Source organism: Psammomys obesus, unplaced genomic scaffold, assembly GCF_907164565.1.
Source record: "Psammomys obesus unplaced genomic scaffold, mPsaObe1.curated_primary_1811, whole genome shotgun sequence".
Lineage (NCBI taxonomy): Eukaryota > Metazoa > Chordata > Mammalia > Rodentia > Muridae > Psammomys > Psammomys obesus.
Genome location: NW_026596040.1, coordinates 18,933,834 through 18,947,317, shown reverse-complemented (window position 1 = coordinate 18,947,317; position 13,484 = coordinate 18,933,834). Strand labels below are relative to the sequence as shown.

The 13,484-nt window shown below is 41.0% G+C and overlaps 1 protein-coding gene across 1 annotated transcript in view; it reads right to left on the bottom strand.

Annotated features, from left to right (window-relative positions):
- Positions 1-10,312: 10,312 nt before the first annotated feature.
- Ccdc192 (coiled-coil domain containing 192) overlaps positions 10,313-13,484 on the bottom strand; it is a 198,524-nt gene continuing 195,352 nt past the window's right edge. Inside the window, exon 7 of the mRNA XM_055622832.1 lies at positions 10,313-10,599. Within this exon, the coding sequence (XP_055478807.1) occupies positions 10,313-10,599 (287 nt within the window). The remainder of the gene's footprint in view (positions 10,600-13,484) is intronic.

Here is a 13,484-nt window from a genome sequence, read left to right as displayed (position 1 = left end):
ATGCTCCTTACTCAGTTTTCTCTAATGGCAACAGGTTTGAGAGGTGCAGTATAATACCACAACCAGGGTACTGTTGGGGTGCAGAATGTTTCCATCACAAGGAACTTTATGCCATTTATATCCACACCCTGTATTTTCTGTAGCTCCTGTACTATACAGTCAACATCCATCCTGCTTTATAGTTCTGATTTTCTGATGAAAAATAAGTATACATTTTTCTTGAGACAGGATTTCATGTAGCCAAGACTGATCTTGGAATCTCTATGCAGCCAAGGCTGGCCTTGAAGTCACTATGAAACCAAGGCTGACCTTGAGCTCTTCACTCTCTCGCCTGCACCTTTCAAGTTCTGGTATTGCAGGTAATAGCTACCATGGGACACACTGTTCAGCCTAAAAGTTGTTATTTAGCATTTACTTTTGAAAACTGGCTTTGCTGATAGAAATTCTATGTTGGTAGTTTCTTTTAATTCAACATTGTAAGAATTTCCCTTACTCTTTCCCTTGAATTGTTTCTAATGAGAAATACAATGTAATTTGTGTCTTTGTTCTTCTATAGATATGGTTTATCTTTTGTCTTCATTCAAGAATTTACTGTTGTACCTAATTTTTTTCCCGATTGAATATAATATGAATAACTATGTGAACATTATTTTGCCTTTATTTTGGTCGTGTTCTTTGAGAATCTGTAATTTGGTGCATACCACTTATTTTGGAAGGGTCTTGGCCATTCTTAATTCAAAAATTTCCAAGTTACTGTGTATTCCAGTTACTTTGCCTTTACACATCAATTTAGGCTGGTGTTTTAAATGTATCTTAGGCATTTTGCTAGAATTTTTTTCAGAATAATGTTGAGATTGTGCATTAGTTTGGGAGAATTGATAACTTCTTCGTGTTGAGTGTTTTGACCTTGAAATATGTTGTGGGTTTTGTTTGTTTGTTTGTTTGTTTTACCAATACAATATGTCTCTCTATTAACTTTTTGTTTTTTAATTTGCAGTTTTGGACTTTTAGAACACAGATTCTGTAGATGTTTTCTTAGATTTACATCCAAGAATGTTTGATTAAAAAACATGATTTAATGAGAAATGTCACTATATCTTTCATTACAAATCTATTGCTGCTGTATGCAATTCACTTTTTTTTTTTTTTAAATCTTAGATATTGTTGAATTCACTTAATAATCCTAGGGAGCTTTTTGGCAAACTGTCAGACAGGGAGAGTTTTGTTTCTTGCTATTTAATCTTTATGCTTTGACCTCCTCTGGCTGCCTCATTGCACTGGTTGTGCCTTCCAGCATGCTGCTGAGGAATACTGGGGAAACTGGACAGTCTCGCTTTGTTCCCAGTTGCAGTGAGAAAGCACTGTATCTGTCATGATCGACTGTGTTACAAGTTTCATTAAGTAAGTTCTTTCTTCTTCTGGCAGCCCCAGGGATCAAGCAGAGGCTCTGTAAATGCTAGGAAAGTGCCCCAGTACTAAACAGCACCTCCAGCCTGACAACAAGGTTTTAATAAGAAAGTGAGTTAGGGTTGACTTTAATTAGTTTTTAACTGTGAAAGGATTTAGAGTTTTGCCACGTTTATTTATTATTTATTTGTTTGTTTGTTTGTTTGTTTAGTGCAACTGGAGAGGCTATTTGGGTTTTTCTCTTTAGTTTGTTAGTGTGATGCATTGCATTGGTTGAATTTTGGGGGTGGGTGGTAAAGATGTCACTATGAAGCTCAGGTTGGCCTGGAACTTGCTATATAGCAGAGCCAGTTCTCTAACTCCAGATCTTCTGTGTCAGCCTCCAAAGTTCTGAGGTTACAAGTGTGCACCACCATGCCCAGCTTTTTACCTGCTTTGGATGTCGGGGTAACATTAAATCTATGAAATGGATTTAAAACATTCTATATCTTAATTTGCTATGAAGCCATGCCAACATGACTAGACCATGATAAATAGATATTTGACCAAATATTATTTTGAGTATTTCTTTTAAAGTATTTTCTACATGACAATAAAAAAAAACAAAAACTTAAGATCTTAGTGTAGCCCCATAAATAATTCGAACCAACTGTATAACTTATTTTTTTTTAGCCTATTGTAGTTATTCTCAAGCATTTGTTAGTACAGCTAACTCAGTGGGCTATGTTTTAGGAAGTTAAACAGGGACGTATGCACTCACAGCATGGTAAGAGCTGATGGCCATTCTCCAAGCTTCAGGATTCAAGTGAGAATGGTTGGCCAAGGTCTTGACTCACCAATAAGATGTATTTGTAAAATAAAATAAAAATATATCTCACCGGGTTTCCATAAGCCTCTTGTGGAGCAGAACCTGGAAGAATGAATTCTACAACGCCCTTTTAGGTAAAGGTGTGGTGTCTTTTCAAGTTCATTTTGAATGGGAGAGTTTTAATAGTATGGCTCATGTGAATTTCAGTAAGAAAAGCCCAGTCTGTGTGGATTCCTTTGACTTTTTAAATCTTTAATCTTTAAGTAGTGATGAGTATTGATGCAGAGCTTCAGTCCTATCAGGGAAGCAGGAACTTCACCCAGTCATTCAGAGTCTTCCACCGTCTGGCCTCATACCAGCAATATTGGTATCTCACACCATCTCAGTCAAGTGATGATACTCAGTCCAGTGATGATGCTCAGTCCTTTGTCCTCCCAGGAATTTCAGTGCTTTAAGGTCCACTGCTGGCCACATCCAAGCCACGCCAGTGTATGGGAATTTAGCAGGATCTGATGTCTAGGGTCTCAGGATCTACCCTGTATGGTAATCCATGAGGGGCATTCCTTTCAGCTCCTTCCATAGCCTATAGCCATGACAAGATGCAGAAATGGCTAGAGGAAATACACCTGTCTCCTCATGTTCCTCTCACAGACATGTTCTTTTTTCTCCAGTTGAATTCTCTTAATGTGGGAATAGAGTGGGACAAATACCGAGAGAGGAATATGTCAATAATCTGGAAGGGAAGTGGTTTTTTATATGTAATAATAAAAGATGGCTATACATATTAATATTTATTTACTTATTTTAAGCCAAAGTTCAGTGAGATTTGGGACCCCTAGTTAACAAATATTTTTTATTATGCTTGTTGAGAATAAATATGTATAGAAAGGTTTGTGTTCTGAGTGTAAGGTATACCGGTCCTATAATAAGCAAGCAAGCCCTGGCCTTCTTCTGAACACAGTGTCCATTTAAACTGAGCAGTTCATCTCATTGCTCTAGACCAGGTTTTTCTGCCAAATAGCAAGTAATTTAGATTTGCTTATTTTCTAATCAAATGAGAATGGCTGTGTTCCAACAATTCGATCCATAGGCAATGAATGTTGAATTTCATGTGACTTTGTGTCACAAACACTGTTCGCTTAAGAATAAGATCATTTGGAACATGAAGAACATTCTAAACTACTTAAGCCCTGCAAAAGCCGGTAACACTCAGATCTGGCTGATGGCTATAGTTTGTCAGCTTTCCTGTCTGTGTTGGGAGATATATTAACTCATCACAACAAGTGGAGACAAAGCATATTCCTTGTTTTTGTTTTTTTGTGTTTTTTTTTTCCTGCTAAGCTGCATGAAGAAGCCGTACCTGCTTCCATTTTTATAGAGGTTGAAGGTGAAAGCAGCTAGACACACAGTGGTCACAGTGTCACTCCACTGACTATGCTTGTGTAAACAAGAATGGAGGTCTGAAGGTGAGGGAGGCTTCTTCCTGCCTTCAGAAAATACTGGGTCTGGTAATGATCATTTGCCCACTTACTTGCAACAAGAACTTACTTGTAGTGTGGGGCAAATGGCATTCACAGAATTCCACTCCACGAGCACAGACATTCAAGCAGATGCAGATGCTGTCTTGTGCTGATGAGGAAGAAGCAGTGGACTGTTAGTCAGGGGTGGTTTTTATGTCTGTTCTTTCTCTGCCATAAGTTTGGTGTGTGCATTGGGTCTGATGTGTAATTACTCGTTTTGAATATATATTGAATGTATATGTTTGTAGCTCAATCATAAGTCAAAAGCTCAAGCCACTGAAATGTATGGTATTACCAATTTACAACATTCTAGACAACTGTATTTCGTCAGGGATGACAGAGCCATTTATTTACAGAGCCCGGCAAGTCAGACAACTGCCTTAAGCAGGAATGGCTAAAACAATAGCGGGTGCTGGGACCCTATGGAAACTGTGGAGCGCAGCCTGTACTCCTTACAGGAGTGTTTATTTTAGAACACAACAAAGACAATGAGGAAACAGAAACCAATTCTCCTCTCCCTCCCTTCCTTCTATTCTCCTTTCTTGTCAGGATCCATTGATCCCAGGGTCTCCATGCATTCTACGCAAGCACTCTACCAGCTGGCTAACCCTGCAGCCCCCAAACGTCCACACTGAACCAAACAAGTCGGTCAAGTGGATGTGGGCAGCTTTTTGTCTCTAAGCCATTGTTATGGGTTAAGTTTGATGAAGAAGATACCCATGGAAAATTCTTTTCCTAAAAGAGGAAGAGAGATTGATTTGAAAAAGCAGACAGACAAGGAAAATCTTTGATACAGAACTCCACAGAGGTGGTGAGTGATGAAAGGTGTACTTGCCCTGGACCTATGTGACTTGGTCCTGGCATTTTCTAGTAATAAGCTTGGGGTTTGTTATCTAATTGCAACCATATTTGTAAAAAGGGAACAAAATATTTCAAGTTGAAATGTTTCAATTAATTAGAAAGTATTATGAAAATAGTCAGTCGTGGTCACAGTCACAGTCATAGTCATAGTCATAGTCATAATCATAGTCGTAGTTCATTCTTCTCAGTGCGGGTCCCTAAAAGACCATGAGCTTTGGCTCTTGTCACTTTTCTTTTTCACCAGCTGCGACTAGGTGTTGGGGCGTACCGTTTATTCAGTATGCCGTTATGCGGCTGAGGTGGTGTCTGCTTTCGGGTTGAAACTGTAACTTGCTAGCCCAGCCCACACACAACAAATAGCTAGGGCTAGGCTGTCTCACTAGGCTGCAGTCATTGGTCATTGGTCATTGGTGGGACAGTATCATCCCTGGGGAAAAAAAAAAACAAACTGGTGCCAGATAACAAGTCGATAATCTAACAGTGGGGAGGCTGAGGCAAGACAATCATAAATTGGGAGCCAGCCTGAGCTCCATAGTAACTCTATCTATAAAAAAATGTTATCAGACCACATATTATGTGGTCTTCCATTCAAGAACAGGACTCAGTATTGTTGTATTTGAATGTAAAAAGGTCACTCTTTGCTAAATAAATAGCAACCACCCAACCAACCAACCAAAAAACCATATGTAAATGTTCTAAATGGAGATGGTCAGACAACCCAGGCCTTCCCACCAAAGGCTCAGGCTACTAGACATGTGTTAAGTATCTGGCTTTGGAAATGCTTTCCCTGGGAATCTGAGGAGGAAAAAAAAAAAGGACTGTTTTTGTTTCGTTTCATTTTACCATAAAACCATAATTTCATTAGGTGTGGGAAACTTTGTAACTAGCCCTGTTTTTGCTCTGAACTTTGTCCCAGCACACACATCCTTTTATTTTAGAAAGATCATTTCCTACTTGAACTCAGTTCTTCTCTATAAACAGGAATGCTCTCCTGTGTCTGGGAAATCTTAGCAAAACTTTTTTTTTGTTGTAAGAATTATTCTTTATAGTTCCGACTAATTTTCCTTCTCTCCTTCCCTCTTTTCCTCTCCCCTGCCCTCTTCCTTCCAGTTAAACTCAAGGGCTGGGTACAGACAGAAGAGTGCCTCAGTTCTCTTTTCAAATTCCATGTCTGCATGATCAGACCTTTTGAATCTCAAACACTGGTTTTCCAGGTCATAAAACAAATGAAGGACTAGAGAGATGGCGCTGTGTTTAAGAATACACACTACTCTTTTAGAGGACCCCCGCTCTGCTAGCACCCACACCAGGCATCCTAAGTCTCCTTTAACTCGGGGTCCAGGGCATCTGTTACCCCTTTTCAGACTCTTCACTTACACTACTTATACCCACACACAGACCACGCAGTATACATATAGTTAAAGATAAAAATAAATCTTTAAACAATTTTCAAAACTACTTGGTGGGGGTGGTGAGGAAATGACCCTGTGGTCAACAGCACTAGCTGTTCTTCCGGAGGACCCAAGTTTGAGTCCCAGCATCTAGGCGGTGGTTTACAGCTGTCTGTAACTCCAGTTTCAGGGGATCTGATGCCCTCTTTGGGCCTCTGTGGGCAGTAGGCACACACGTGGTATACAGACATACATGTGAGTAAAACATCTATATATGTAGAATAGAAATAAAATACTAAAACTGCTGGTACCTGCATGGCTTTGAGACTGACCTTTCTGGGGTGACAGGGAATGAAGAAAATGACAAATTCTGGCCATGTGCTCTTAGAGCCTACTGCCCACTGTTCGACCTGAGTCTCAGCACACTCACTAGGAACAGCGGAGGCAGGAAGCAGGTTAGCTCATCTCAATAGGGGTTCCCTGCAGAGATCCCCTGTTTGTATTTCTGGGCTAATGACTTGATTTCTGCTCACTTTTAAAGTCTATCACTATAGAGCAATTTTATCGTACTATGAATGTATTTGGGAGCATTTGAATATAATAATGAAATGATTGTTAATTCCAATATTTACTTAAATGGACTATCTATCTCCTTATTCTATTTAACTTTCTGGAAAAAAAAACAAAAGCTCATGATTAGTGAAAAGGTATAATTAAAACTGTATATTTCTAGAAATATTTTTAGAGTATTAGAAAATGGCTTCAATTATTTGTTATGTATTTTATTGCCTGGATTTTGTTATTTTAATGGTTATCTGCATGTGTGTATATATGTGTGTACGCTGTGTGTATAATCTGTGTGAATCTGGGCATGGGTGTGCTATAGCAAGCATGTAAAGGTCAGAGGACACTCTTAAGTTTTGGTCTCAGTTTTCTACTTTGTATTTTGGAAACATATTTTTGTTTGCTTGTTGTTGTTTATTTTTCAACTGCTCCAAACTCCAGGATAGCTAGCTCTTGATCTTCCAAGGATTCATCCGAGAATGTAAATTTTTTTCCACTTAGAAAGTGCTCAGAGGTCAATGTCTTCCCTGCTCCATAAGTCCTTGGGATTGAAGGGTTTTTTTTTTTTTTTTTTTCACCAAAATGTTACCAGCACAAATTAGCCTGCTTACATTTAGGCCAAATCCCTTCCCACCTTACATCTGAAGGTGACTCAGACCCAAATCAAGACCAACTTCTTATAAAGATGGCTTTTCAGAGTACAAAACCCTCGCTGCTTTTCTCTCCAAGAGCTGTGGTGTAGATATGTAAGGTGGCAGGCTCAGTTAATTATTAACCGCAGGTCTGCACCTCCGGCACCTCCGGTTACTTATCTTGACAGCTCGGCTGCTTTCATGCTGCGGAAGCACTGACCGGAAAGTTGATGTAGGAGTTAAGCTGGCCCATGTCAGAAGTGATGGCATTTTCTCTGTCTCCTTCCTTTTCACCCTCAGTACCCTGGGGATTAAGGCAATCTTTCACAAAATAAAGAGGTGGAAGCACACTTAGCACACAAATCCTCTCACAAAGTGAGAGGATTTGGCTTGTCTTGGGGAATGCTCCCCTCTCTCCTCAGGTGAGCCTTTGAAGGTTTGTTTCTCTCATGAACACAGTGAGGAGCTACCAACAGGGAGCATCTCCGCTGTGTCGGGGCAGTGGGCAGAAGCTCACAACCATGACTGGCATATGTAGCTGGTGTTAAAAATCATGAAGCTAAACCGAGGTGACTGTGCCGTTCAGGGTGATGAGAAGGAACCAGAGACAAGGGATGTCCATAGTGTCTTCTGTAGGATTGATGTGGACGCCTCAGAAAAGACAAAAAAAAAAAAAAAAAAAAGTGCCTACAGCTCTTTTTTGGAGTCTGTACTCATGCCCAGTAAGTTTTAAGTTGGTCTCATCCCTGACATTAAATAACACAAGCACACACACACACACACACACGTAGCCATTATATATAAAAGTTATGTTAAAACATAGGAGAATCATAGCTCAGCATGAAAACCTTAATTACTGGTGGGACACTTTAAAAAAATTATTTTGTATTTTTCTTTTGACGAATATCTAGAATCTCAAAGCTATCATATAACCATAAAAAAAGCTCCATTAGCTCTTTTAAAGGTAAAGGAAAGGAGAAACATAAGGAAAAGGGCAGAGAGGAGAGGAAAGGGGAAAGGAAGGAGAGAAGGAAAGGGCAGGGAGTCTGGTTTGGAAAATGTCTTGTAAGGTGGTCAGGACACACAATGAGATTATGCAGTCTTTTAATAATACTGGTCTCATTCCAGCTTGCCAGGAGCGATTGTCTATGAATCAGGGAGTAAAAGTCCTAAAATGAAGCCTACCTAAAGTTGTCTTCTTGGATTATGTTTGTTGGGATCAGTAAGCAGGCACTTCTATGGCCAGCTCCAAGGGACCTGATAGGCCGGTTATCAGGCATTTGTAAAGACACCCTGACCACCTGGAATTACCCGCGCATGCCCTTGATCACCCTATAAGACATCCCCAGTCCTCAGGAAAGATAGAACGAACTAATCGATCCCTAAAAAACATTCTCGTTAAACTATCACAAGATACTCCACCTCGATTGGGTAAAACTCCTCCCCTTGGCTCTTTTCAGGCTGCGAGCTCTCCCCAAAAAAACCCTGTCTATTTCACCTTTCAAACTCATGTATGGGAGACCGGTCCTAACTTCTGGTCTTTCAGCTAAATCCTCTCCTCTCCCTGACCACCTGCTTACTCCCTTACTCTGTCATCTCCGTTCCCTTCTATGGATCTTTACTGACCACTGTTTACCACGGCCATACACTAACCCCTGTCCATCTCCTATTAACATTGGGGACCAGGTCCTTCTTTCCCCTCCAAACCAAAGTTCCCCAACCCTTTCTCCTAAATGGCAGGGTCCTTTCAAGGTAATTCCAGGTGATCAGGGTGTCTTTACAAATGCCTGATAACCGGTCTATCAGGTCCCTTAGAGCTGGCCATAGAAATGCCTGCTTACTGATCCCAACAATGTTCACCAGGAAATCTATGGCTCCTTAAAACACTGGATGCCAGGGCTACAGATTCACACCAAATGCCTCAGCAAATCTGAGGAGCTCCTTTAAGACAGGTAGGCAGGCAGGCAGGCTCCCCAACCTTGGGCCCACTCATTTTTGCCACTTTCTGTTTTTTAAATCACCATATTTAAAGAGGTTCCTTTATGTCTATGAACTCCTTGCTTATAAAAGCTGATTCTTAGGTGTGCTGTGTTTCTGACACCTAACTGTGTTTGGAAGATAGCATTCCAATTCCTATTTGTTGAACTGGATATACTGCATTGAATTGTAGCAATACAGCCACGATTACAAGTCAGCCAGCTTGCTTGTCATGAGGGTTGACGGACTATGAGAGTTCAGTTCATCAGTGCCCTTTGGGTAAGGATGGATCATTTAAGTGGGAAGGGAGGGAGAGGAGCGTTCACAGTCCATTAGTTACAGCTGGCTTCCCTTTGGCGATGCTTCCATTTTCTCTGCTATTATTTTATAGTGCTCACTGCTATATGGTCATCCTAATAGGAGAGAGAGAAAGAGAGAAAGAGAGAGAGAGAGAGAGAGAGAGAGGAGAGAAAGAATGTGTGTTTTGTCTTAAGTCTTTCTCCTAAGGCAGGGGGAGGGAATCAGTGTTGTGTGTTTTCCCAGAGAGACACTGTTCAGAAACTTTTCCCAAAGGACCACAGCTCTGATTCATTTTTTTTTTTTTTAGAATTGCTTCAGCATTGTTTTGTTTCTACCCTTGCTAATGCTCATAAAATTCATGCCATAAAGAAATAAACTTTAGAGTACATGAAAGGATAGACCTCATGGCTATTTACCCTCTTGGCAAGGCAATGATTTTGCTCTAAGCTTCCCCAACTGGAAGCTGGTGCTCCAACACAGCTTTCATTTCCCCAACAATGTCACACAAAGGGATACTTAGTATGGTTCCTTTACAGCGTAACAAACTTCTAGTAAGAGGATGCTACCAAGTCTTTTCACCAGCTCTTCCCTCCCCCACTATTAACGGGGAATGTCTAAAGACACAGCATTCTACTGCTGTTTGGCTACTTGACTGCTCTACTGCTGGGTGACTGCTGAGTGGGAGATGCTTTCGGGGTCTGCTTCCAAATGCTCCCGTTTCTATGGTTTTCTTCTGCCATGAGTACAGTAGGTGATCCTCAGACCTGTAAACTTGAATCTGACAGATTATTTGGGTTTTGGACTCCATCTCGCTGACACTTACTAAACTTTAATTATTGTCACACGGGAAATCTACAACTCATCAGAGGCCACGAGAACGCTCTTATCATCGTTACATACGACGGGGGGGTCTTGTAAATCTTCTTCACAGCTCTCTTCCTTTGGGGGAAGCTGGGAACTGAGCTCAGCTTCCAGCTCCTCAATCTTCCTTTCCTTTTCCTCTAAGACTTCTTCAAGCTGAGTGATCTTCTCAGACTGAAGGGAGAGCTGGGTGGACAGCTCCATGATCAGGCTAATCTTTCTGTCACACGCTTCCACAGGTGGGAGACCGCCACAGAGCACTTCCACTGAGTTGGACGCTAAAGCAGAAACAAACAACAAAGGAGAAAAGTCATTTTCCATTGGAGTTCTCCGAACTCAGAGAGAGAAGACGAAAATGCTTCATTTCTCACGTTCTCGAGAGAGACAGCCCAGATGTTGCATCATCTGGCTAGACACACTGAAAACAGACTCTAGATCCCATAAGGGGAAAGATTCAGGGTGCTCCTGGAAGAATGTGGAAGCCTCTGGAGAGGGAGAAGAGTCAGTCCTTGCCAACTCTTTATTTTATTTATTATTATTATTATTATTATTATTATTATTGTTATTTTTTTTTAGAAATGCAATTTAACTTTCAATTAATCGTGGGAATGAGCCAACCTTGAAAATACAAAGCCAGCCATCCCAGGTTTTATCTTTTTCCTCCCCCAAAAGAATCATTCACAAGAGCTTCAATAAAGAAAACGGTGCTTCAAATTAGGTTTTTGTGTGCCTGAAAAACAACAGCAAAACTTGCCATTGCTCCTTTTGGGGGATATGGTGATATGTAAAGACTAATTTCCCAGACCACGCTTCAGAGTTGCCAGGAGTATAATTTGAGCCCAGCCAGGGAGTTGCTTGGAAGGGATCCATTATAGAGGTTCAGTTCTTTAAGGTCTGAAGAGCAGTCAGCATTTTAAAATAAAACTGAACGTACTCTAGGACATCAGTTTATCCAGTATTGTGGTCATTGGTGAATCTCTGAGCTGAGGATGAAGAACTGAAGGAGGAAAAGGTGGGTCCAACAATGAGGTGAAAGAGTCCCAGGAAATGAATCTCATGACTCAGCCAAACATGGGGCTTCTGACGAGTGAACTCCATATTGTCAGGCTTCGGAAGTGCCATCCTTTACCACTTCTGGAGTTTTCAGCATCAAACTTCTCCGAGTTATGTAAAAAGCAGACTTAGTGGTGCTAGAGAGATGGCTCACAGGTTAAGAGCACTGACTGCTCTTCCAAAGGTCCTGAGTTCAATTCCCAGTCAACCACATGGTGGCTCACAACCATCTATGATGAGATCTGCTTTCCTATTCGGTCGTGCAGGTGTACATGCAGGCAGAACTCTGTATACATAATAAATAAATAAATCTTAAAAAAAAAACAGACTTAGTTGTAAGTATTAAGGGTTGTCAAGGGATTAGTTTAGGCATAATGGAGCCAAGAGCATCCTGATACATGGCCTTAATGGTTAATATAATATAACCGAAAGTCCACTGTTTTCTCCATTCCCAGTGAAGACAAACCTCAGGACCAATTTGATATACTATTGCCAGCCATGGATAAACAGGCTTTCTATACAAGCCAGAAGGGATTACTTAGACCTGTATTTCTAGCACTCAGGGGGCTAAGACAGGAGAATTGCCATGAGTTCTAGGACAGCCAGGGCTATAGAGTGATAGAGTGAGGCGCTTACTACACACACACACACACACACATACACACACACACACACACCTACACCTACACCTGCTGTAAACCTGTACCTGCTATTCATCCATGCTCTCTCTCTTTCTCTCTGTGTGTATATGTGTCCAGGTAAAGAATCACCTAAATTCATTAGTGAATAGAAGTTAGTAGCCATCAGCACCTTCCTGAAGGATCTTGGGTGGATGCTTGAGCAGCACCCAGTGGGTCACAAAAGTGATAAGGAGACACCAAGCCATTCTCTGATTGTAGAAATTATTATTGGAAATCAGCAAATTTTGAGGATGTCTGAGAAATGTTAGCTCTCCTTGTGTGGAATCCTAACGAGGGCACTGAAGGGCGTGGTGATTTGTTGAACTCTCTTAAGCTGAAGAGCGACAAACGGAGCTGAGGAGACACACAGTGGTGTAGGGCTTATACTGCTCATCTGCTAAAAATCTTCCCGCTCCTAGGGGATCTTATAAACGCTGACACTTTCTTCTGGCATCCACGGACGCTGGCACACACAGATTCACAGACAGACAGATTGGCAGGCAGACAGACACACAAACACACTAAAAAATTATATATATATATATATATATATATATATATATATATATATATATATGTTAAAGAACAGTAAAAAAAATAGTTTAAAGAATGATTTAGGTTCATTGTTTCATTGTTCCTATAGCAGGCATATGCCCTCAAGCCCAGGAAACGCTCTCCAAACAGCAGGGGCTTTTCTTAGCTGGTGACATACCAGGGCCAGCTTTTACAGCTAGCCAGAGCTCTGCTGTCAGCTAACAGTAACCACACATGGCCAATAAGCAAATTGGTGTGGCTATTCTGACTTGAGATGTGCTATGAATGTAAAATAGGTATCAATTTTTTAAAACTCAGCTCGAAAAAATGTGAACTACCTCATTAATTTTTATTATTATTAAAGTAGGAATATTTTGGCTATCTTGCATCAGATAAAGCATGATATTGAAATTTGTTTCATCTGTGTGTTTTTGGTTTAAAAATGTAGCTTGGGAAGTTTAAAGCACAAGGCTTGAGTTTGTGAAGCTCTTATATTCCTGCTGGGTAATGTCAGGCAGGCATTTCCTGCAGGGGCAGTTTCTGAGACTTAGGTGGCTATTTTATTTGTAGATTCTACATAGTTTCTCAGCCCTCACAGGTATTTTGGGGGGGAGTAGGATTGATCACTCTCAACAGATAATTTTTTTCTGTGTCCCCTGAGGGTGGAGGCCTGACTATGCTGGCTTGGCATGGTTACTCATGGGCTGAAGTAAGTTTCAACAGTAGTGGACAGAATGAGATGAAAAACATGCAGCAAGGTGAAATAGTGGACAGAGGCTGAGGAGAACAGCACCATGCTGTGGGAGGGGGACCCCACTTGGCAGCCCAGGAGTGGAGGGAGACGTCTCCGGAGCTCCTACCCTTGGGTGTGTTCAGCTGCTCATACCAGAAGGATC